General features: G+C 40.3%; 1 protein-coding gene across 1 annotated transcript; it reads right to left on the bottom strand.

Annotated features, from left to right (window-relative positions):
- Positions 1-9,066: 9,066 nt before the first annotated feature.
- Positions 9,067-26,537, bottom strand: LOC130829404 (vitamin D 25-hydroxylase). The gene is made up of 5 exons (XM_057695913.1): positions 26,234-26,537; positions 17,073-17,214; positions 12,688-13,320; positions 10,921-11,250; positions 9,067-10,086 (listed from the first exon to the last, which is right to left on the bottom strand). Exons 1-5 carry the CDS (start codon positions 26,456-26,458, stop codon positions 9,911-9,913), a joined length of 1,506 nt encoding a protein of 501 aa, XP_057551896.1. The 5' UTR covers positions 26,459-26,537; the 3' UTR covers positions 9,067-9,910.
- Positions 26,538-26,974: the final 437 nt, after the last annotated feature.

The raw sequence follows: 26,974 nt of genomic DNA, 5'->3' as shown, positions 1-26,974 counted from the left end.
CCAAAACTTATGGGATGCAGCAAAAGCAGTTCTAAGAGGGAAGTGTATAGCAATACAGTCCTACCTTAAGAAACAAGAAAAATATCGAATAAACAACCTAACCTTACACCTAAAACAATTAGAGAAAGAAGAACAAAAAAACCCCAAAGTGAGCAGAAGGAAAGAAATCATAAAGATCAGAGCAGAAATAAATGAAAAAGAAAGGAAGGAAACAATAGCAAAGATCAATACAACTAAAAGCTGGTTCTTTGAGAAGATAAAATTGATAAACCATTAGCCAAACGTATCAGGAAAAAAAGGGAGAAGATGCAAATCAACAGAATTAGAAATGAAAAAGAAGTAACCACGGACACTGCAGAAATACAAAAGATCATGAGAGACTACTACAAACAACTATATGCCAATAAATTGAATAACCTGGAAGAAATGGATAAATTCTTAGAGAAGTACAATCTTCCAAAACTGAACCAGGAAGAAATAGAACATATCAACAGACCGATCACAAGTATGGAAATTGAAACTGTGATTAAAGATCTCCCAACACACAAAAGTCCAGGGCCAGATGGATTCACAGGTGAATTCTATCAAACATTTAGAGAAAAGCTAACACCCATCCTTCTCAAACTCTTCCAAATTGTAGCAGAAGGAGGAACACTCCCAAACTCATTCTACGAGGCCACCATCACCCTGATACCAAAACCAGGCAAAGATGTCACAAAAAAAGAAAATTACAGGCCAATATCACTGATGAATATAGATGCAAAAATCCTCAACAAAATACTAGCTAACAGAATCCAACAGCACATTAAAAAGATCATACACCATGATCAAGTGGGGTTTATCCCTAGAATGCAAGGATTCTTCAATATATGCAAATCAATCAATGTGATACACCATATTAACAAACTGAAAGATAAAAAACGATATGATCATCTCAATAGATGCAGAAAAAGCTTTTGAAAAAAATTCAACATCCATTTATGATAAAAATTCTCCATAAAATGGGCATAGAAGGAAATTACCTCAACATAACAAAAGCCATATATGACAAACCAACAGCCAACATCGTCCTAAATGGTGAAAACTGAAAGCATTCCCTCTAAGGTCAGGAACAAGACAGGGGTGTCCACTCTCACCATTACTATTCAACATAGTTTTGGAAGTGTTAGCCACAGCAATCAGGGAAGAAAATGAAATAAAAGGAATCCAGATTGGAAAAGAAGAAGTAAAATTGTCACTCTTCGCAGATGACATGATATTATACATAGAAAACCCTAAAGACTCTACCAGAAAACTGCTAGTACTAATCAATGAATTTAGTAAAGTAGCAGGATACAAAATTAATGCGCAGAAATCTCTTGCATTCCTATACACTAACAATGAAAGAATAGAAAGAGAAATTAAGGAAACTCTTCCATTTACTATTGCAACAAAAAGAATAAAATACCTAGGAATAAGTCTGCCTAAGGAGGCAAAAGACTTGTATGCAGAAAACTATAAGACACTAATGAAGGAAATCAAAGACGATACAAACAGATGGAGGGACATACCATGTTCTTGGATTGGAATAATCAACATTGTGAAAATGACTGTCTTACCCAAAGCAATTTACAGCTTCAACACAATCCCTATCAAATTACCAATGGCATTTTTCACAGAACTAGAACAAGAAATCTTATGATTCGTATGGAAATGCAAAAGACCTTGAATAGCCAAAGCAATCTTGAGAAGGAAAGATGGAGTTGGTGGAATTAGGCTTCCTGACTTCAAACTATACTACAAGGCCACAGTGATCAAGACAGTATGGTACTGGCACAAAAATAGAAAGGTAGATCAATGGAACAAAATAGGGAACTCAGAGATAAACCCAAGCATATTTGGGCAGCTAATCTTTGACAAAGGAGGTAAGAAAATACAATGGAAAAAAGACAGCCTCTTTAATAAGTGGTGCTGGGAAAATTGGACAGCTGCATGTAAAAGAATGAAATTAGAACACTTCCTAACACCATACACAAAAATAAACTCAAAATGGATTCAAGACCCTAGAGGAAAACATAGGCAGTACACTCTACGACATCCATCAAAGCAAGATCCTCTTTGACCCACCTCCTAGAATAATGGAAATAAAATCAAGAATAAACAAATGGGACCTCATGAAACTTAAAAGCTTTTGCACAGTGAAAGAAACCATAAACAAGAGAAGATGACAACCCTCAGAATGGGAGAAAATACTTGCCAGTGAAGCAACGGACAAAGGATTAATCTCCAAAACATACAAACAGCTCATGCAGCTTAATACCAAAAAAGCAAATAACCCATTCCACAAATGGGCAGAAGACCTAAATAGACATTTCTCCAAAGAAGACATAAAGATGGCCAACAAACACAGGAAAAGATGCTCAACATCACTAATTATTAGAGAAATGCAAGTCAAAGCTACAATGAAGTATCATCTCACAGCAGTCAGAATGGCCATCATGAAAACATCTAGAAACAACAAATGTTGGAGAGAGTGTGGAAAAAAGGGAACTCTCCTGCACTGTTGGTGGGAATGTAAGTTGGTACAGCCACTATGGAAAACAGTTTGGAAGTTGCATAAAAAATTAAAAATAGAACTACCATATGACACAGCAATCCCATTCCTGGGCATATACCCAGAGAAAACCATAATCCAAAAAGAAACATGTACCGCAATGTTCATTGCAGCACAATTTACAATAGCGAGGACATGGAAACAACCTAGATGCCCATCAACAGATGAATGGATAAGGAAGATGTGGCACATATATACAATGGAATATTACTCAGCCATAAAAAGAAATGAAATTGAACTATATGTCATGAGGTGGATAGACCTACAGTTTGTCATACAGAGTGAAGCCAGAAAGAGAAAAACAAATACTGTATGCTAACACATATATATGGAATCTGAAGAAATGGTACTGATGAACCCAGTGACAGGCAAGAGTGGAGATACAGAAGTAGAGAATGGACTTGAGGACACAGGGCTGGGGTGAGGGGCAAAGGGGAAGTTGGGACGAAGTGAGAGAGTAGCATAGACATATTTACACTACCAACTGTAAAACAGATAGCTAGTGGGAAGTTGCTGTATAACAAAAGGAGATCAAATTGATGATGGGAGATTCCTTAGAGGGTCAGGCCAGGGAAGGGGGGAGGGAGTCATGGGAGGGAGGAGATATGGGGATATATGTATAAACACAGCTGATTCACTTTGGTGTACCTCAAAAACTGGTACAAGAGTGTAAAGCAAATATATTCTGATAAAGAGTTAAAAAAAAAAAAAGATTGCTTTGGCTATTTGGGGTCTTTTGTGTTTCCATACAAATCATAAGATTTCTTGTTCTAGTTCTGTGAAAATGCCATTGGTAATTTGATTGGGATTGCACTGAATCTGTAAATTGCTTTGGGTAGGATAGTCATTTTCACAATGTTGATTCTTCCAATCCAAGAACATGGTATATGTCTCCATCTGTTTGTGCTGTATTTGATTTCTTTCATCAGTGTCTTATAGTTTTCTGAGTACAGGTCTTTTACCTCCTGAGTTAGGTTTATTCCTCGGTATTTTATTCTTTTTGTTGCAATGGTGAATGGGATTGTTTCCTTAATTTCTCTTTCATTGTTAGTGTATAGACATGCAAGAGATTTCTGTGTGTTAATTTTGTATCCTGCAACTTTACCAAATTCATTGATTAGCTCAAGTAGTTTTCTGGTGGCATCTTTAAGATTTTCTATGTATAGTATCATGTCATCTGTGAACAGTGACAGTTTTACTTCTTTTTTAATTTGGATTCCTTTTCTTTTTCTTCTCCGATTGCTGTGGCAAGGATTTCCAAAACTATGCTGAATAGTAGTGGAGAGAGTGGACATCCTTGTCTTGTTCCTGATCTTAGAGGGAATGCTTTCAGTTTTTCACCAGTGAGAATGATGTTTGCTGCAGTTTTGTCATATATGGCCTTTATTATGTTGAGGTAGGTTCCCTCTATGCCCATCTTCTGGAGAGTTTTTATCATAAATGGATGTTGAATTTTGTCAAAAGCTTTTTCTGCATCTATTGAGATGATCATGTGGCTTTTATCCTTCAATTTGTTAATATGGTGTATCACATTGATTGATTTGCATATATTGAAGAATCCTTGCATTCCAGGGATAAACCCCACTTGATCATGGTGGATGATCCTTTTAACGTGTTGTTGCATTCTGTTGGCTAATATTTTCTTGAGGATTTTTGCATCTAAACTCATCAGTGATATTGGTCTATAATTTTCTTTTTTCATAGTATCTTTGTCAGGTTTTCGTACCAGGGCGATGGTGGCCTCACAAAATGAGTTTAGGAGTGTTCCTTCCTCTGCAATTTCTTGGAAGAGCTTGAGAAGGATGGGTGTTAGCTTTTCTCTAAATGTTTGATAGAATTCACTTGCGAAGCCATCTGGTCCTGGACTTTTGTTTGTTGGGAGATTTTTAATCACAGTTTCAACTTCATTACTTGTGATTGGTCTGTTCCTATTTTCTGTTTCTTCCTGATTCAGTCTTGGAAGGTTATGCCTTTCTAAGAACCTGTCCATTTCATCCAGGTTGTCCATTTTATTGGCATATAGTTGCTTGTAGTAGTCTCTTATGGTGCTTTTTGTTACTGTGGTGTCCATTGTAACTTCTCCCATTTCATTTCTAATTTTATTGATTTGAGTCCTCTCCCTCTCTTTCTTGATGAGTATTGCTAGAGGTTTATCAATTTTATTTATCTTCTCAAAGAACCAGCTTTTAGTTTTATTGATTTTTGATATTGTTTTCTTTGTTTGTATTTCATTTATTTCTGCTCTGATCTTTATGATTTCTCTTCATCTACTAACTTTGGGTTTTGTTTGCTCTTCTTTCTCTAGTTTCTTTAGGTGTAAGGTTAGATTGTTTATTTGGGTTTTTCCTGTTTCTTGAGGTAGGATTGTATTGCTATAAACTTCCCTCTTGGAACTGCTTTTGCTTTCACCCCATAGGTTTTGGATTGTTGAGTTTTCATTGTCATTTGTTTCTAGATATTTTTTGATTTCCTCTTTGATTTCTTCAGTGATCTCTTGGTTATTTAGTAGCATATTGTTTAGCCTCCATGTGTTCGTGTTTTTTACAGTTTTTTTCCTGCAACTGATTTCTAATCTCATAGAGTTGTGGTCAGAAAATATGCTTAATACGATTTCAATTTTCTTACATTTACCAAGGCTTGATTTGTGAACCAAAATGTGATCTATCCTGGAGAATGTTCCATGTGCACTTGAGAAGAATGTGTAATCTGCTGTTTTTGGATGTAATGTCCTATAGATATCTATTAAATCAAGCTGACTTATTGTCATTTAAAGCTTGTGTTTCCTTATTAATTTTCTGTGTGGATGATCTGTCCATTGGTGTAAGTGGGGTGTTAAAGTCTCCTACTATTATTGTGTTACTGTTGATTTCCCCCTTTATGGCTGTTAGCATTTCCCTTATGTATTGAGGTGCTCCTATATTGGGTGCATATGTATTTATAATTGTTGTCTCTTCTTCTTGGATTGATCCGTTGATCTTTATGTAATGTCCTTTCTTGTCTCTTGTAATATTTTTTATTTTAAAGCCTATTTTATTTGTAATGATTATCACTACTACAGCTTTCTTTTGATTTCTATTTGCATGGAATATCTTTTTCCATCCCCTCACTTTTCGTCTGTATGTGTCCCTAGGTCTGAAGTGGGTCTCTTGTAGACAGCATATACATGGGTCTTGTTTTTGTATCCATTCAGCCAGTCTGTGTCTTTTGGTTGGGGCATTTAGTTCATTTACATTCAAGGTAATTATTGATATGTATGTTCCCATTACCATTTTCTTAATTGTTTTCTTTTTTTTTTGTAGGTCCTTTTCTTCTCTTATGTTTCTGGCTTAGAGAAGTTCCTTTAGCATTTGTTGTAGGACTGGTTTGGTGGTGCTGAATTCTCTTAGCTGTTGCTTTTTTGTAAAGTTTTTGATTTCTCCATCAAATCTGAATGAGATCCTTGCTGTGTAGAGTATTCTTGGTTGTAGGTTCTTCCATTTCAACACTTTAAATATATTGTGCCACTCCCTTCTGGCTTGCAGAGTTTCTGCTGAGAAATCAGCTGTTAACCTTATGGGAGTTCTCTTGTATGTTATTTTCTGTTTTTCCTTTGTTGCTTTTAATAACTTTTCTGTTTTTATTTTTTGTCAATTTGACTACTATGTGTCTTGGCATGTTTCTCCTCGGCTTTATCCTGCCTGGGACTCTCTGTGCTTCCTGGACTTGGGTAGCTATTTCCTTTTCCATCTTAGGGACGTTTTCAACTATAATCTTTTCCAGTATTTCCTCAGGTCCTTTCTCTCTCTCTTCTCCTTTTGTGACCCCTATAATGCGAGTGTCAGTGTGTTTAATGTTGTCCCAGAGGTCTCTTAGGCTGTCTTCAGTTTTTTTCATTCTTTTTTCCTTATTCTTTTCCACATCAGTGATTATCACCATTCTGTCTTCCAGCTCACTTATTCACCCTTCTGCCCTAGTTAATCTGTTATTGTTTCCTTCTTGTGTATTTTTCATTTCAGTTATTGTGTTGCATATCTCTGTTTGTTCTTTAATTCTTTTAGGTCTCTGGTAAACTTCTTGCACCTTTTCAACCTTTGCATGCAGTCTTTTTTCAAAGCCCTGGATCATCTTCACTATCATTATTCTGAATTCTTTTTCTGGAAGGGTGTGTATTTCCTCTTCATTTAGTTGTTTTTCTGGTGTTTTATCGGGTCCCTTCATCTGGTGCAAAGTCCTCTGCCTCTTCATTGTCTCTTTCTGTGGCTGTGGTTTTCATTTCCACAGAAAGAAATACTGCTGATACTGCTTGATACTGCTGTCAGCCCTCTTGTGGAGGAAGCTATCTAGGAGGTTCTTGTGGGTGCTTCCTGATGGGAGGGACTGATGGTGGGTAGGGTTGGGTGGGCAGAGCTCAGTAAATCTTTAATCTGCTTGTCTGCCAATGGGTGGGGCTGTGTTCCCATCTTGTTGGATGTTTGGCCTAAGGCTACCCAGCACTGGAGCTTAGAGGCTCTTTGGTGGGGCTAATGGCACCTCTGGGAGGGCTCACGCCAACGAGCACTTCCCAGAACTCTTGCCGCCTGTGTCCCTGTCCACTCGGTGAGCCACAGCTGCTGCCCACCTCCGTAGGCAACCCTCCAACACCAGCAGGTAGGTCTCATTCAGTATCCTGTGGGGTCACTGCTCCTTCCCCTTGGGTCCTGGTGAGCACACTATTTTTTGTGTGCCCTCCAAGAGTGAAGTCTCTGTTCCCCCCAGTCCTGTGGAGGTCCTGCAATCAAATTCCACTGGCTTTCGAAATCTGATTCTCTGGGGATTCCTCTTCCTGTTGCCAGACCCCCGGGTTGGGAAGCCTGATGTGGGGCTCAGAACCCTCACTTTAGTGGGTGGACTTCTGTGGTATAACTGTTCTCCAGTTTGTGAGTCATCCACCCAGCATTATGGGATTTGATTTTAATGTGATTGCGCCCCTCCTACCATCTCACTGCAGCTGCTCCTTTGTCTCTGGATGTGGGTTGTCTTTTTTGGTGAGTTCCAGTGTCTTTCTGTCGATGATTGTTCAGCAGTTAGTTGTAATTTCAGTGCTCTTGCAAGAGGGAGTGAGCACACATCCTCCTACTCCACCATCTTGAAACGTCTCTCCATTTTTTTTTTTAGTTGAGGTATAGTTGATTTACAATATATATATTAGTCTCAGGTGTATAGCATAGTGAGTCAGTATTTTTGCATTACATAACTCCATTATAAGTTATTATATGATAATGGCTGTAATTCCCTGTGCTGTACAGTATATCCTTGTTGCTTATTTATTTTATACAGAGTAGTTTGTATCTGTTAATCCCATACCCCTAATTTGTCCCTCCCTACTTCCCTCTCCCCTTTGGTAACCACAGTTTGTTTTTTATATCTGTGAGTCTGTTTTGCATATACATTCTTTTTTTTTTCTTTTTCAGATTTCACATACAAGTGACATCATACAATATTTGTCTTTCTTTGTCTGACTTATTTTACTAAGCATAATATTCTCTAGGTCCATCCATGATGCTGCAAATAGCAGAATTTCATTCTTTTTTATTATTAATATTCCATTATACAGACACACACACACACACACACACCCACACCCACCCCACATCTTAATCCAATCATCTGTTAATGGGCACCTGGGCTGCTTCCATGTTTACAAGACATGGTTTTAATGGATGGACACAAAACTTGGTTAGGACCTATGGGACACAAAGAACAGTTTTGGGGGAACATCCATAAAGCTCCCTTGCTCTCCCCAAGACAATCCAAGTTCACTATCTTGAAAGGACATGGGCAAAGCACATGTACTTCCATGAGCCAGCCTTAAGATAAAGCTGATATCATCCGGAAAGCAAACTTGAGGGATGTGAAGAAACAGGATCTTTATTACACCATGAAGCATCTAGGTCATAGCCACCCTAAAACTGCCTTGCTACCTCTGAATTCCTCCTTTATTATTTTGTAAATTTGCACAGAACTCCCCCCGTCCCACCCCCTGCAACTAGAAACATCTTAATATACCAGAGATACAAAGATGCCTGATTTATCACACAGACACTTGAAAATATTCAACAGATAAAGTCAAACTCAGGTTAAATTCATATTCCTAACAGAAGCCATTGTTATGTGCATTTACGCTGAGGCTGCAACTATTCATGAGCTAATTTATAAGAACATGAACCCTTAATGTACAACTGTAGAAGAAACAATGCTTATATAGAAGGTATAAATGGGTGACTACACATACCAGTTTGATCAGAACAGTCACAGTTTACACTTATTTTCTTGGCATAATTATTAATAGCAGCCCATCACTCTCAAGTGTCTCAATTTATGCAGTTACCTTGCCTCTAAAGCACGTTTTTTGGATTTGAATAGTATTCTTTTTAGAAAAATAACAGTAATCCAAGGAAATGCCTAGGGACCTCTAAAAGGTAAAAGGATTCAATCTTTAAGCCTGTGATTGATTTTGGGGAAAAAATGGTACTAAGGAAAAAGTCTGTGCCTACAAAGAATTAATAGACATGTGTCAGGAATTCCCTGGTGGTCCAGTGGTTAGGACTCAGTGCTTTCACTGCAGAAGGCCTGGGTTCAATCCTTGGTCAGCCAAAAAAAAAGAAAGAAAGAAAGGAACAAAAAAGTTATATGTCATTTTAAAATACATTACTGTAATTTCGTACCTACTGAGGTGCTGCTATGAGGGTCACAGGGACCCTCATTTGTAGGAAGAATGACATAGCTCTCATGAAGCTATAGTAGGAAGCAAGATTTGAAATCACTGGCAGGTTTTACATTAAATATACTATGTAGATATCTATTCTATCATCTGCCACCAATGTCTAAAATACATCTGTGGTCCAAACTCATTTGTTCGGGTTCTAATTTCTTCTTCAGTCCACTATTAAACTGGACTAGTACCACACAATCTATTAATGACAATACCTGATCAGAAAGGAGCTGGTGTTGACATCTGGAAGCAAAGTGCCCAGACATGAACAAGCTGGAGTCAAGAAGAGATGAGGGGTACACGGTGCTCAACAAGAGGCTGAAAAGTCAGGGCACTGATGGTCCTTCTTAGTATCTTAAGCAACAATTGTCATTTGCACCTCTGTTTTCCTCAGGTAATTCTACTGTATAAGTTATAAAAGGCTGGGAAAAATAATAGCTAATGCTTATTATTACAGTAGTACTGTTTTTAAAGACATATCTGTGTTCCTTTGGTTTTATGATGCTGTGATTCTTAAACACACACACTGATTAAACAAGGTTCAGGGGTGAGGCAAACACCTTGTTCCACAAAATAACCATGCACTTTCAGCATCTTTCAGCACAGATGAGGTAGGGCTGGGGTTGCAATGTCATGCCTAACCTGGGCTTCAGATTTGGAACCAGTTCATGTGGAAAATGCAAGTGAAATCGCTGAAGCAGTGTTGTAAAAAACAGGAACATTTCCATCCGAGCCAGCTGTTCTCCAAGACAATGTCTTCTCCCTAATCATAAAAAACAGGCATAATAATTTTTCTAAATCCACAATATTTACTGAAATTTATGTCTAATACGTACCATTCAAGAAATCTGGAATTTAAAGAAAGTTAGAGGAAGTTATGTTTATTAAAGGATTTTCTTAAGCCCCAAGGAATAGAAGTTGGCAATTCAGTTCCCAGAGCACATTTCTTTACCTTCTGTCAGGTCATGTACTTTTGTAAGCTCATTAGTTCTATTCTCTGCTTCTTTCGCATGTGGCAACAGAGCCTGAGATGCCATGAAAGATCTGAGGTGTGACATTTTGTTCTATTTACCCAGAAGTTCATTTCATTTTAAAAGACTGCACGTGTACCCTTACCCAATGAAAGGATTTTTCCAGTCCATCTTCCATGGGTCTTGTGATCTATGTACTTTTTCATAGGAGAAGCAATAGTTTTGGAGATGAGGTATAATAATTGAGAGCCAAGAGAGCTAGATTCTAGTTTCACTTCAAATTATGATGTCATTCCTGTCCCTGGGTCTCAGTTTTTCAAGCTGCCTGTTACTGACTTCTAGCTCTACAAGTTTTGATTATAAGCCAAAATCCACAAGCAAGAAAGTTTCAGAAAAAGCCAGAGCTTCTCATCAGTTTCTTTCTAGCTGCTAAATAATGGCTTGTTTATTTAGAGTAGAAATAGGTGTTAATGACCTCTAATTAAACCATTCTCTCCTGTAAGAGTCAATACTGTTTTCAGAGTTGGATATTAATTCTACAACAGAATGCTTCAGATTAATATGTTATACATGATGAAGCATATTATACTTCATCCTAAAGTTATACCCCATGAAAGTTCTCTTACCTAGGGAAAAGGGAACCAAAGCTTCCTTCTTGACAAAATATCCATTGCTGTCCAGAAATCGCTCTGGATAGAATATTTCTGGGTCTCTCCAATACTTTTCATCAAAGTGTACAGAATAAAGATTTGTAATTACTGTTGTGCCTTTAGGAATGGAATAACCACGTACAACTGTATCCTCAGAGGTTGCATGGAAAATCCCTAATGGCACTATATTACAGAATCTTAAAACTTCATGCAAAACTGCTTCAGTATAAGGCATTTTGCATTTGTCATCCCAAGAAGGCTTCCCATTGGGTCCTATAATTAAATCAATCTCTTTCTGAACTTGTCCTGTAAGAGAAAAAGTGTTCAAGTTATTATGCAATTCTTAGAATGATATCTAATTTCCCTTTAGGATAAAACAAAGGCTAACCTATAGTAAGCCAACAAGGTATAAGTACACCCAGATTCAGATTTTTCATTAACTGGGAGTTCTATTTAAATACATGCCACATATCTTATACAACCAGTACCCAAAGCTCTAAGTAATTTTGTTGTGAAAAACACATTATAAGTAATAAAAATAAAGATTAAACAAATCTAGAATTAGAATAACATCACTCTCACCGAGGAAAAGAGTGAAGCATAAAAACTTGAATTAAAAAAACCAGGGTTGGGACTTCCCTGGCAGTCCAGTGGCTAAGACTTGATGCTTCCACTGCAGCAGGCCCAGGTTCAGTCCCTGATTGGGGAACTAAGATCCTGCATGCTGGGTGGTGCAGCCAAAACCAACCAACCAACCAATTAACCAACCAACCAATCAACCAACCTACCAGGGTTCAGGTCCCAGCTCAGCACTAGAAGGGAGTGGTCAAATCAGTCACTCAGCCTTTTCCCTTATTTACAAAATAGGTATTATAAGACCTACCTCTGAGGTTTTTATATGAATTGAGATAACAGTTTTGAAAACCTTATAGCTATTCAATGCTTCTCTTTTTGGATAGCACAGCAGGAGTTCCTAAATAAAATGCTTTGTAGAAAACCATAATCCACAAAGAAACATGTACCATAATGTTCACAGCAGCACTATTTACAATAGCCAGGACATGGAAGCAACCTAAATGCCCATCAACAGATGAATGGATAAAGAAGATGTGGCACATATATACAATGGAATATTACTCAGCCATAAAAAGGAATAAAATTGAGCTATATATAATGAGGTGGATAGACCTAGAGACTGTCATACAGAGCTAAGTATGCCAGAAAGAGAAAAACAAATACCGTATGCTAACTCATATATATGGAATCTAAAAAAATGGTACTGATGAACCCAGTGACAGGGCAAGAATAAAGACGCAGATCCAGAGAACGGACTGGAGGACACAGGGTTGGGGGGTGGTGCGAAGGGGAAGCTGGGACAAAGTGAGAGAGCAGCATAGACATATATACACTACCAACTGTAAAACAGATAGCTAGTGGGAAGTTACTGTATAACAAACGGAGATCAACTCGATGATGCGTGATGACTTAGAGGGCCAGAACAGGGAGGGTGGGAGGGAGCCGTGGGAGGGAGCCGCAGGAGGGAGGGGATATGGGGTTATATGTATAAATACAGCTGATTCACTTTGTTGTACCTCAAAAACTGGTACAAGAGTGTAAAGCAATTATATTCCAATAAAGAGCTAAAAGAAAAAAGAAAACAAAAATTCTTTGTAGATGGCCAAAGACTCTAAAACGTGTGAGCTCTAATGTAAGAACAGACCTTGAGATCACAAGAATCCTTACCTTGAATGTTAGGATAAAGGGCCATGAAAAGAACTGCCCACCGTAGCACATTGGTTGTAGTTTCAGTTCCAGCAATGATGAGTTCACCCACAGAGAAAATTAGGTTTTCTTTGGAGAAAGTAGACGATGGGTCATTTTTACCTTGATCCATCTCATCTAAATAAGCATCAACAAAATGCTGAGGTAACTTAGGCTTTCTGTTGACGGAAGCTTTTTCAATAAGCCTGGAGAGAAAGTCATAGACCACAGCTGCATTTCTAAACAGTTGTTGATGTTTTCCAAAAGGCAAGATGCCAATCCATGGAAAGGCATTATACAGGAAGACTGAGGCACTGGCGGCTAGTTCCACATTTTCACTAAATAACTCAATCATGTGCTGAAAATCAGTGTCTTCATAAGTGAATCGTTCTCCAAAAATGATCAGATTGGTTATATTTGAAACAGCATTTGTTATTAATTGTTTAAGGTCAAAAGGGCTACCATTGTATGTTTCAATAGCATCAATGAAAAATTTTGTTTCTTCTAAGATTTTAGATTCAAAGGACTTTTGGCCATAGCCAAAACAGCGAAAGCTGTTTACAGCTAACTTTCTGTGGTCAACCCATCCTCGGCCATATCTGGAATTAAGTAAGCCTTAAAAAAAAAAAAAAAAGGGATGGTTAGTCATTCTTCTCCAAATTATCTTTCTATAAAACTATTAAAAAATGTTATTATTCCTACATCCCTGTATCTAACAGCTAAAAATGCTATGGAGGGGGAAAAAAAGGATGGTTATTCATTCTTCTCCAAATTTTCTATAAAACTAAAACTAGACCCAGTAGTCAAGCCCCATTCTTTACTCCTCATTAGCCATGTAAAATTATAAATGGATAAAGCTTATCTATACTTCTCATCTGGGGACAGGCAGAAAAGACCTATTTTCACCCACCACAAGAAACTGAACTGTCCTGTGTAATTCAACCTGGGTGAACTAGGCCCAGGTGATTTTATTATTCAACTTTTACTATAAGCCTAATTTACAAAAGACAATGACTGTGTTCTTTGGGTAAAATTTTATCCTGGACTAAATACACACCTGAAAAATCATCCTTTAGAATTAGAAATTTTCTGCTTTAAGAGACTAGATTTTAGAATACAAATTTCCTCCCGTTAAAGGCATATGTTACCTAATAACGTAACTGGCAGAAGCAAGGATGGCCCGAATGAGGTGTCAATGTGGTGGAAATACTCAAGCCAAAAGGAGGTGCTAGGGACTGAATGTCTGTGCCACCACAACATTCAAATGTTGAAGCCTAATCCCCAATGTGATGGTATTAGGAGGTGGGGCCTTTGGGAAGTAATCAGGTCATGAGCCCTCATGAATGAGCTTAGTGCCCCTATAAGAAGGGATGTGGGACGAGATGATTGCTCTTGGTTATGTGAAGATACAGCGAGAAGACAGCAGTCTATAAGCCAGGAAGTAGGCTCTTTCCAGACACCGTGGTGCCAGCCAGTGCCTTCGATCTGGAATTTCCCAGCCCTGAGATCTGTGAGAATAACTTTTTGTTGTTTAAGCCACTCAGTCCATATATTTTTGTTACAGCAGCCCAAACTAAGAGGACAAACATGAAACTGAAACTTGTAATGTTAATATTGCTTGCCTTAAAATTTCAGTCTCCACAGTATACTCTGCTGTTCTGATATGTCCACTATGGAATATTTTCCCTTTAAACTGACTATCAAGAAAAAAACATCTTCAGCACATATATTTATGTAATGAATAGTTTACTTGGAATTTCATTCATAATTGATACATGAGTGTACCTATGATGAAAAATGTCATGTTCTCTTGTCTACATGAGGTACCTACGTAATTCACATTCTAACAACTTTTGTGTAACAGGTTTTGAATTTGGAACATATAATAAAGTTAACCATACATAAGGGGTTCTTTGACGCTGTGCAGCAATCTTATACTTCATACTCCATTCTCTTTTCCATACTCCTAGATGACTATTCGTTCAACATGAATGTATTTCTGGAGCTAAAGTGTCATGGATATATCAGTGAACAAAATAGGCAAAGATGGCTATTCTCATGGACCTTACATACTAGTGAGGAGAAACAAATTATATAGCAAGGAAGGAGACATAGGGTGATTAGGAAAAGCCTCAGTGAGAAGATTACATAAATAAAGACATAGGAGATGGAAGTGAGTCAAGCAGGGAAAGATCACTGCAAGTACAGAGAACCAGTGCAAAGGCACTGAGATGAAAGAAAGTTCAAGAGAAATGTAGGCAAATAGGATACATGTGCGTAACATATGCATACAGTTACACACAGAAGAAGGTACACAGGAGATTTATTATAATACTAAACTGGCCAATCTGTATGCCCGGGCATGGGCTGAACCCACCTAAAGGGCCACTTTTTCCTATTCAAACAGTGGGTTTTTGGTGGCTCTGATTTCCCAGTTCCAAGTTCAGTGCATATGCATCTTAAAATAACATATCTAGGGAATTCCCTGGTTGTCCAGTGATTAGGGCTCCATGCTTTCACTGCTGAGGGCCCGGGCTCAATCTCTTGTCAGGAACTAAGATCCTGCAAACTGCACAGTGCAGCCAAATAAAACAAAAAACAAAAACCACCTAATTTTCTACCTATTTTTTCACTATTTCTTTGAAAATCTTAAGTTGAATGTTTCTTATTTCTTTATGATAAAAACAGTCTAAACTATACATTTATACCTTCAAAAGACATATATAGGGGCTTCCTAGGTGGCACAGTGGTTAAGAATCCTCCTGCCAATGCACGGGACATGGGTTTGATCCCTGCTCCAGGAAGATCCCACATGCCTCGGAGCAACTAAGCCTGTGCGCCACAACTATTCAGCCTGTGCTTTAGAGCCTGTGAGCCACAACTACTGAGCCCATGTGCTGCAACTACTGAAGCCCACATGCCCAGAGCCCGTGCTCCACAATAAGAGAAGCCACGGCAATGAGGAGCCCATGCACCACAATGAAGAGTAGCCCCCACTCACTGCAACTAAAGAAAGCCCGCGCACAGCAAAAAAGACCCAACACAGCCAATGAGATAAATACATTAAAAATTTAAAAAATAAAATAAAAAAAAGACATATATATAGCTTATCCTAAATATTAGTCTGATCACTTCATTCATTTTCATAATTTCTTTAAAGGTCTTTTATTATCATCATGGTACAATGTCTTCTTTGGCCTAATTACTACTTAGAAGAGTATTTAAGAAGCTGGAGGGTTGCTCTTTATTTATATTATTGCTTTCAAGTGTCATCATACCCTAGCCTGAGAATTTGGCCTTTAAAACTGGTGTTTTCTTTGCATTAGTTGATTTGCTTTGCAATTTAATATATGGTTAATTTTTATTTTTTTCCTTTTCAATGTCTTTTTTGGTTTATATAATCAAGATGTTGAATTTTTCTTTTAAATGAAGAGTGAAACTCTCATTCAATTGGAAAATTTTGGAGTTTATAAAAACTCATACTATTTTTTTTAAACCATTGACTTGTGCACTTTATTTTCTTATTTTATTTATTTATTTTTTTAAAATTTTTATTAACTTATTTGGTTGCATGGGGTCTTGGTTATGGCTCCCAGGCTCCTTAGTTTTGGCATGTGAACTCTTTGCTGCAGCATGTATGTGGGATCTAGTTCCGTGACCAGGGATCAAACCCGGGCCCCCTGCATTGGGAGCACAGAGTCTTATTCACTACGCCACCAGGAAAGTCCCAACTCTTATACTATTAAGTGTGAAAACGGATGAATCTGACGTCAACATTCTATTTTAGGCTTTCTGTTGCTGCTTTCTGTTAACTTTCCATTCTGTTAACTTTCAGCCTTTCTCCCTTGCTGAATATGCAGTCATCCGACACTGATCAACACTAAACCATAGAGAATACTAGTCCTTCACACAAACCCCACAATTCTTCATTTACATATCATATTAATTAGTAGTTAAGAAAGGCTGTTTCAGGGTCTATAAGCTTATAAGTGAAATGATAATAAAATGTCACCAAGCACTCAAGACTAGCTTCAAAGATACTTTTGATTCAAGTATGTGTGCACATGTATGCATGCTTGTTTCACAAAACCTGCACATATTATTGTGCTAATTCTTTAAAACATTATTTACAATATTTATTAGAACTGGATTACAACAGTAGAATTAACATGTACTGGCCTAAAATATGAGTGTAATGCAGCATAAAAGGTCCTCAAATATTAGGTTCTGTAATCTAAATAAACTAATTAATACTTTCCTGTTAATCAGTACAATAGAATTCAATCTCTATGTACTAAATTTAAATAAAATAAGAAATGTGATTTAAAATAGTTTAGTAAATCACAAGATGGGGAAAATAAACATACCTCCCATTTTTGTCATCTTCATGAATAAAGGAAGGCATGGTCTGTCTGCAAAAATTTCACTCTGATGAACAAGACATTCCTTTACTATATCATAGCCATTCAGAACCACAGCTGATATACCTCCAAGATCCAAACTGAAGATCTTTCAGAAGAAAAGAAAAACATTCAAATGGTAAAATATTTGTAGAAATGTAACCACAGAAATCCACATGTACTAAGCTCTCCCAGTATTTGTTACTCCCTGAAAATGTTGGCATTACTCAACTGACAATGTTTAGAGTGCCTTTTCTCTACAAGGCATATCAAACACCATGACTTCATTATGCATTCAATGGCTCAAGACATAATCCTATAAATGGTGTAATGAAAAGAGTACGAGTCAGAAGGCTTGAGTTCTAGTTTAAGCTTTGCCATTAAACAGATATAGGACACTTGGCAGAATGCTTAACCTTTTTGGGCTTCAGGGCTGCCACAGAAAATCAAGAAATACTTGATTTATAAGCTCTCTTAAAATTCATTCCAACTCAAAACATTAATGATATCTCAGAATCTCTGCTTATTTCCAAGATGAATGAGGATGTGGCTTCATCTAAACATCATTTCTTATTCTAGGTTTAGGTAGGGGAGGGGATTGTCAAAGGCCCTAGACACAACTTTTGAAGTATAAAATGCTGGGGCCCAGAATATGCAACCCCAAAATATGCTTCAAAGACATACTAATTATTTTGAATTAAAGTTACTGAAGAAATGGCCAATGCAAGAGAGACACTCTAGGGAGTCCCCTGGTGGCCTAGTGGTTAGGATTTGGCACTGTAATGCTGTGGCCCAGGTTCGATCTCTACTAGCGAACTGAGATCCTGTAAGCCACTCAGTAGAGCCAAAATAAAAAAATTAACAACATCAAAAAAAAGAAAGACACTAACTCTCTTTTTTGTCTCTCTGAAAGCAAGAAATAAATTTCTCATGTGAAAGGTAGGACACTCTTATTGCCAAAGATAGGGAATTTGGGGATGAGAAGCCTTTTTAAACAAATTTTGTTACTTCTCTAATTTACTGCCCAAGACAAACTGTTTAGATTCTTCACTAATTGGGCACCCAAAACCAAAGTTTCTTTGTCCTGTCAATTCTTCCCAAATTTATTGGTTCTTTGCCTAAGAAGTATAAAATCTGCCTGCTTTGACCACTTCCTCCAACCCATTTCTGAGACTTCCACACACATAAATTCAAATGTTTCTTTTTCTCCTGTTAATCTGTCTTATGTCAATTTTATTATTAGTCCAGCAACAGGAACTCAAGAAGGGCAGAGGGGAAAACTTCCTCTTCCTCAGCAAAACATACTGAAACTCATAGGCTTACTTATTTGGGCCCCTGAATTCCGTGAAGTTAACAGAGGGCCCTAAGGGAATCTGACCATGGAGGACAGGCATTTCCTACACTGGCACAGGTGGCTACTCCTCAGCTAACAGATGGAATATCCATCCTGCTCCTTGCTGGAGCTTCTCCTGTGTTTCACCACAGGTTTACTTACAATATCACACCTCCTGTAGTCTATTCTAGCTAGCACTTACAGAGGCCGAGTCCAGTGAAGGAACAATGCTATCTTACCAGTGGGATGCAAAGACTGCTTATCGCCACCTGCTCAGGGGCTGGCCGAGAGCTTTTGAGAGCCAAAATACTGAGTCAAGCCTCATCTCTGTGCATGATTCACACTACTTTGGGGGGTGGGGTGGAGGGAACCAGGAGTCTTAGCAGAGAACTGAAGTTCAGCAGAAGTAGTTACAGTGCCAAAAGTGATAAAGACCTCCAAGTAGTAACAGAATCAACCAGCTGAGCAACAGTGTCTTTGGTACAAGGATGGGCCCTGCCAACTGAGCAGTAGGTACGTCCAGAACTTTGGGAAGGACCATGGACTGCCTGCCACAAGCAATGGTATTAGTCAAAAGTGGCAGTGTAAGAGTTTCAGCACAAAGGAAGTGGTTACTAGCTGAGCAAAGGTGGGGCTTTTTCAGTTCCCAAAGCAGTAATGGGATGGTCTTAAAGTCTTTTCCAGAAGTGTAATTTTAAGAAGATATATAGGAAAAACTCCTCCTCCTGTGCATCTCCTCTACTCGCTGTATTCTACTACAACACTTATGACACCAGATGTGTGGATTTTCCACACATCAAGCAATTCTGGGACACCAGCTGGGTGTCCCACAATTTAATTCAATTCTGACATTATCTACCTGGAGAAAACTTCAGATTCCACAGGTTAAGGGCTCAGTGTCACTAGAGTGTTCCCCCACTTCAGACTCCAATCACAAGTCCAGGTTGTTACCTGTGCTTCCGATCAAAGGGCTACAAATTAGAGGTTCCCATGACCTCCTCCTCAGGTTTGATTAATTTGATAGAGAGGCTCACAGAACTCAAGAAAATATTTTACTTACTAGATTACTGGTTTCTTTTCTTTTTTAAAAAATAAATGTATTTATTTATTGGCTGTCTTGGGTCTTTGCTGCTGCACATGGGCTTTCTCTAGTTGCGATGAGAGGGGGCTACTCTTCGTTGTGGTGTGCCCGCTCCTCATTGCTGTGGCTTCTCTTGTTGCGAAGCACGGATCTAGGCACACGGGCTTCAGTAGTTGCAGTACATGGGCTCAATAGTTGCGGCTCATGAGCTCTAGAGCACAGGCTCAATAGCTGTGGTGCACAGGCTTAGTTGCTCTGAGGCATGTGGGATCTTCCTGGAGCAGGGATGGAACCAGTGTCCCCTGCATTGGCAGGTGGATTCTTAACCACTGCACCATCTATGAAGTCCTAGATTATAGGTTTCTTATAAAAGGATATAACTCAGGAACAGCCATATGGAAAAGATGCATAGGGTAAGTGTATGGTCAGGCCATTCAAGATGGCTGTTCTCTTGCTCTCTGTATATCCCCTGCTCAACCAATGCTTGCTTTACTTATACTCTACTTACATGACTGAGCTTCCTACATACTTGTCCAGGCTCCAGCTACTGACTGTGCTTATCAAAAGGGCAGTGAGGGGCATGCCCCTCTGCTAGCTTACTTGGTAACCAATGAGCCTATCTGAATTATTTCCCCCTGTAACTGGTAATCCCCCTCCCCCTTCCTGGGAGCAAAGACTGCTACCAGGTCCTGCCTGCTATCTGCCACACACGGTGGGGTATCACTCCAGGACCTTGCTTCAGACGTGTAAGATCCCCATCCACTGACGTCTCTGTTGCTGACTCTGGGTGCTTTCTCCGTCTTGAAGCTGGACGAGTACAGGCCTAGTAGGCCTGCAGGGTGCAGCCCAAGAGCAAGGTACAAGGAAAGGGGAGTGGGGCTTTCATACTCTCTCCAGGCACACTAGCCTCTGCTCACTTCCACGTGTTCACCATTTCACCATGGAAGCTCGCAGAGCCCTGTAATTCAGGGATTTTTATGGAAGCTTTATTACCTAGGGATGATTGATCAAATCACCGACCACTGCTGACTGACTCAACCTCCAGCCCCTTTCCCCCAGAGGTAAGGTTAGTAGGACTGAAAGTTCCAACCCTCTAATCCTGGTTGGTTCTCCAGGCAACAAGCTCTCATCCTTAAGGGCTTTCCATTAACATTAACATAAACGCTGATGTGGGTGAAAGCATTCAGGAAAGAGAGTGGGGTGCGAGAGGATGGTCATGTCCCCAGCCTCAGGCAATTCCCTGGGATGGTCACTAAGTGTGGGTTCTTGGTTTTGCACAAGAATTCAAGAGCAAGCCATAATAAAGTGAAAGAAGGCCAATGTTCAAAGGCGAAAGGCCTCAGGGTACAGGGTTGTCAGTTTTTATAGGGGTGGGTAATTTTACAGGCTAAAGAGTGGGAGGAGTATTCCAGCTATTTTGGCAAGGGGCGGGGATTTCTAGGAATTGGGCCCCCCCCACTTTTTGACCTTCTATGGTCAGCCCTGAAACTGCCATGGCGCTTGTGGGTGTGTCATTTAACTGATGTGTTATTATGAGTGCATATTTTTTTAAGCTCTTTATTGGAATATAGTTGCTTTACATTGTTGTGCCAGTTTTTGCTGTACAACAAAGTGAATCAGCTGTATTTATACATATATCCCCATAGCCCCTCCCTCCCGCGACTCCCTCCCACGCACCCTATCCCACCCCTGGAAGTCATCACCCATCATGGGGTTGATCTCCCTGTGTTATGCAGCAGCTTCCCAATAGCTGTTTTACATTTGGTAGTGTATATATGTCAATACTACTCTCCCACTTCGTCCCAGCTTCCCCTTCACCCCCCCACCCCATGTCTTCAAGTCCGTTCTCTACATCTGCATCTTTATTCTTGCCCTGTCACTGGGGTCATCAGTACCATTGTTTTAGATTCCATATATATGAATTAGCATACTGTATTTGTTTTTCTCTTTTTGGCTTACTTCGCTCTGTATGACAGACTCTAGCTCCATCCATCTCACTACAAATATATGAGCTCATATTGAGGCTCAAGGTCTAGTGGAAGTCGACTGTCATCCAGCTTGGACCTATTTGGTTCCAACCAGTTTATGTCATGTCCTTGAGCTATGTCATTCTTTTAAAGGTTGTGTCCTGCCTGCTTCCTGTCTCAAAAGGGGCTTATCATGAATAACAAAAGATGTATTTATCACACTCAACACTTAGGAAATTCCAAGAGTTTTAGGAGCTTATGCCAGGAAAGGTACCAAGATCAAATATACATTTATTAAAAATCACAGTATCACAGCAGAGATAAGAAAAAATGGTATTAGTGAACAGGGCAGTGGTCCTGATGCAGGAAAAAAAATCCTCAATTTTGTGATTAAATCAATTCTGTAATCGATTTCACAAAGATGGTTTTAAAAATTCTGTTAACAGGAAGGCAGAACAAACAGGGGAGTTAATATCAGGGTAATGCTGTCAAGTAATGCGTGGACACTAGAGGTTACAAAAACTGAGGAGGAACCATAGCTTGAGAAAACTGTTATACAATCCACCTTTACTCAAAAATGAGACAGTCCTCTATTTGAGGGTGAAAACTGGGGAAATTGTTACTTGAACTAGCATCTATTCTGGTACATGCACTTTCCAAGGACTTTTGGTAAAGGTCTGTAAATCAAATTGTGAAAATCTATCCTTACACTGCTTTAATCTATGGAAGGATCCAAGATTAAGATTATATATTTTTAATTTATTCAATAATTTTTAGTATTCTTATGGGCTAGTTATGATGCTGGCAGAAATGGAAACAGGAATACATGAAACACCATCTAGAAGTCAGTCTATGATCTTCAAGTCTCTTCCACTATTCCCAAACTAGCTCTACCCATGACTTTTCACTATCTCAGTTAATGACCCTTCCACCCATCCTTCATGCTATTCTGGTCCCAAACTGCCCATGAGCTGCCCATGTTGACTCTCTTTTTCACCCAAGCCCCACATCACTGCTCAGCAGTCATGATGTTTCAGCTTTAACAATACAGACAGAACATGACAATTTCTTACCACTTCCATCTCTGATATTCTAATCCTTCATTTCTCCCCTATGTAATCTCAACAGCTTCTTGTTTCTTTATTCTCAACATGCCATACTCCTGCTTGATGGCCTCTGTACTTGTTCCCTTGGCCTGGAATGTTCTTCCCCTAGATATTCCCATACCTTACTCCTTCACTTCCTTTAAGTATTTGCTCAGATGCTTTTTTTGCAGTGGGGCCTGCTCTAACCCATTTAAATTTCACCCCCAGCATCCTCCAACTTCCTTGCCCTAATTTAGTCTACTTCATACTCTGTACTCTAACACATTATATACTTATTGTGTTCATACTTTCCCTATCCTGCTCTCCCCCTCCCCTACACCGCTAGAATGTAAGCTACAGGAGGGCAGGAATTTTCATTTGTTTTGTTCATTGCTAAATCTTCACACCTAGGATAGTACAAAGTATATGATAACAACAAATACGTATATGTTGAATTAAAGAATAGCTGTAGAGGGACTTCCCTAGTGGTCCAGTGGCTAAGAATTCACCTTCCAATGCAGGGGACTCGGGTTCAATCCCTGGTCAGGGAACTTAGATCCCACATGCCACAGGGCAACTAAGCCTGTGTGCCACAACCAGAGAGCCCATGCACTCTGGAGCTCATGTGCCACAATTAGAAAAGCCTGCACACTGCAGCAAAGACCCAGCGCAGCCAAAATTAAAAAATAAATTAAACAGAAAAGCATTTAAGCATATTATTACAACACTATGGGCTAAGTGCTAACAACAGAGGAAAGTAAAAAGTGCTGTTGATGAAAACGGATAAATAACTGCCACACGGTTTTTAACATTTGCCTGGGCTGCGTTATCATTTGGAATGCCTCCCTTGACTGCCATACTGTCCAAACCCCATCAAGTCTTAGGCACCAACCTCCATGAAGCCTTTCTTGGTGAACTCTCTTTCTCTTTCTCCCTTAAATCACCACAGCACATGCTTAGAAGCTCCCATGGCACTTATTTACTACTACCTAAAACCAGAAACATTCATTTTCCTGTCTTCTGCTTGCCTGTTAAATTATAAACTCTTTAGATTCAGTGATTTCATCTCTTTCATCTATGAACGCTCCACAGACTCTCATTCAATGCCATGCATGAATCTCAATAAATGCTTGCTGTATAAATAAATTATAGGTTGTCAACTCCACTTGCCTCAAAGTAATTATTTTATTATCCCTATGTGCATTACCTGAAAATAATCTGTAAAAACTCCTCATATTAGCTTTGCTAGCTAGGGAATGTTTCTTCAAACCTGGGTTAAGATTAGTCACTGCAGAAGCCTACACATTTAGAGTGAATCTCCAAGGAAATGCTACGTCTCAGTGTGATACATTTCTATATAAGATTGTCTTTAAAATGACTGTATAAGACTTGAGGACCAGTTGCCTTCCTTTCAAGAATCATGAAGGAGAACTGAATTCACGGACTTCATAAAAACAGGTGTCACTGGAAGTGACTGTCATTTCTCATAAGCAATTTTAAAGTCCAGGGCTTTCTTTCTCTGAGCACATATCTCCAGATCATCAAATAAGATAATGGAAAAATAAGATTCTACTTATAAGACATATAAACAACTTTTCATAACCTTCTGGAAGTACAGGAGATAATGGTTTCCTTCCACTTCCAAAAAAGGTATAGTAGTTTAACTACTCATACCAACTTTGAGACCTTGTCAGAACTGGAAAATACCTCTAAGACAATGGGACACCTGTAGGAGTGTTTCACAACTAAGATAAAGAGCAAGTAGCCTAAAGGGTTAATACATTAGCTGGTTTTCAACTTAAGTGTAAAACAAAGTTACTCAAACAATGTCTGCTCTTCAATGTACACATCCTTTCCATTTCTGCTTTTTCCTCTGCCTCTCTTGTACCTAAGAGCACAGCTTAGCCCTATTCGATTTCACCACCTTCAGTAAAAAGACCTCTTTGTAAAGAACCACAGTTGCCTCAAATATATAGTCATACCAGCAATAAAACTGGTTACTCAATGCTAAATTCTTATCCATTGTACCAGATCTACGTATGTCAAGCAGACAGTTTTCCAGCACATTTATAATCTGTAATCTATTATGAGACTTAAATTACCCCCTCTCTCAAAAGAATGTTCACAGGAAATGCAGAGTTCCTTTCAGTTCAAATACCTACGTATGAAAAACAATTTCCTATTCTGCATGACACCATTTCACATAACTGGTCTAAAAACACTTTCTACTTTGTAGGCCTAATAAATTGTTCCGTAATTAATAACCCAGAACATCTGAGTAGCACTTAACTGTTTTCAGTTATTATTATTACCATTACGCATATCACAAAAAATTAAGATCCAGACAAGTAAAAGTCAAGTTTTATCTGAGGAAAGGGGACTCAACCTCTGGTCTTGAGCGTTCACATCTAATGATTTCTCTAAATATCAATGATGCTTCGTACCAACACACCAGACATCAAATATATTCAATGGAAATCATGGAAATACACTCAATTCCTGAAGAACTGCAGGGTGGAAAATAATATTGAAGAATTACACATATTTGCTTTATCTAAGCCCAGTCTCCCTATAGCGATATATATCATTAGTGAACTGCAGAAACCGAGAGTAATTTTTGTAAAAACTGGTTTAAATACAGATGTAAGCCCAAACTTGAAACACCACAACGGCCAAACAGCCCTGCGGTACTTTTCTTTCAAAACACACACAATTTGTGGTCGACCGTCAGATTAATTTTTTTCTCCCACTAGACTGTAACTACCTAAAATCGGGCTGTGACTGCCCTCTTCACCTCTTTATCCCCAGCACCTGACAGAGCCTTGCTGGATGCAAAAGAAAACAAGTGAGCTGAGGTAGTGCCAGTGTTCTGGAAACGTCTGCCTCCTCGAGCTCAGGACGCCCTTCCGAAAACAAACTAGCGTTGTGGCCGTTCCCCTGCTAGCTCGCAGCTGTGTGGCTGCCTGCAAGTCACTCAGCAGGTCTGGGCCGCAGTCTCCGCCTCTGCAGAACAGGGGCTGCTGCCCGGCGCCCGCCCTGCAAGCGAGGCTGGCCCACGGCCGGAGCAGTCTCCGTGTCTGCTGTGGGGACGCTCCCGGCTCCAGGCAGGACGACAGGGGCGCTCAGCACTGATTGTCACTCATTAGTTCATTCGGCCTTTCACGGTCATTTCCCAGAGGCCTTCACCTGCGCTCTCTCATGCTCTCAGCAGAGGCCTAGACCAGCCATTCTCAAACGCAAACATCCAACGACCTCCTATTCACCATTAACTCCGTCCCAGAGTTCTGACGCCTAGTTTTCTCGGGAAGCCGTGGGTGGAAGCTAACCTATGCGCGGCGAGCGACTCCCTGGGCGCGCTGAGAGTAGCGCCTATCCCTCCCGACGGGGTGGCCGGCGCGGGAGCGGCACCTCGTCGCCGTCGGGGGCGGGAGAGTCCGGCCGGGATCCCGCGGGCGTCACGTGGGCAGGGCTCCCGGCTGGGCGGGGCTCTCCCTCCCCCTGCGGCGGCGCCGCCGCCTGAGGACCTCGCCCCCCAGCCGGGGAAGCAGGCCCTGCAGACCCAGACAGCTCCCACCCACGAGCGTAGGACACGCCCTCACCTCCGGGAGGGAGCTCCGGGAGGGAGCCCCGGGCCCTCCCTGCCCAAGCCCCGTCGATTGTACCTCGCCGAACACCTGGCTCTGTTTTTTCATGTAGACATGGGGGAGCTCGGCCGAGGCGGCCAGCGAATAGATGTTGCCGATAAATGGCAGCCCCGACGGTCCCGGCGGGAAGCCCGACGGCCGTCTCTGCTTCAGCAACTGGCGGACCCCCAGCGCGAAGAGCAGCACGAAGAGTACGCCGCCGAGGGCCGCCGCGAACGCCTCAGCGCCGAGAGGCTCCCACATGGCCCGGGGCTGGGGCTGCGAACCCCCGCCGCCCTGGGACCCGGCGAGCGCTCCAACCCTGCTGCAGCCTATTGGCCCGTTACCCCTAGGGACCGCCCCATTCCCATGGCCATTGGCCGGCCGAACGTGGGGCCCTCGGGTCCAGTTACTCTTGGCTTTGTTCTGGTCGGAGTCCGCTGCGTGGAGGGCGTGCGGGCCTGTGCATGTGGGCGCGGCTCCTGGCTAGCCCCAGCAGGTTGGGCACAGAGCCTGGAGGCCTTTTCCGGGGTGTTGACATTTGGGCCTGGAAGACAAGTTAGCCCCGCCTCCGTCACTGGGGCAAGCGGATCCTGCTAGCAGCCAGCGCTTTCAGTGGGTATCTTTTTAGGAACCAAGTCTGCTTATTTTCAGACTAGAAATCTGGGAAGATTATCAGCACTGCGGTCTTTAGCAAAACCTGATAATCTTAAGAATCTCCGTTAAAGAATTGACCCATCAATTTAAAAAAAAAATAATCCCACTTTTTGGCCTTTTTTA

Source organism: Hippopotamus amphibius, chromosome 9 (assembly GCF_030028045.1).
Source record: "Hippopotamus amphibius kiboko isolate mHipAmp2 chromosome 9, mHipAmp2.hap2, whole genome shotgun sequence".
NCBI classification, from domain to species: Eukaryota; Metazoa; Chordata; class Mammalia; order Artiodactyla; family Hippopotamidae; genus Hippopotamus; species Hippopotamus amphibius.
This window is presented reverse-complemented; position numbering and strand designations above follow the sequence as displayed.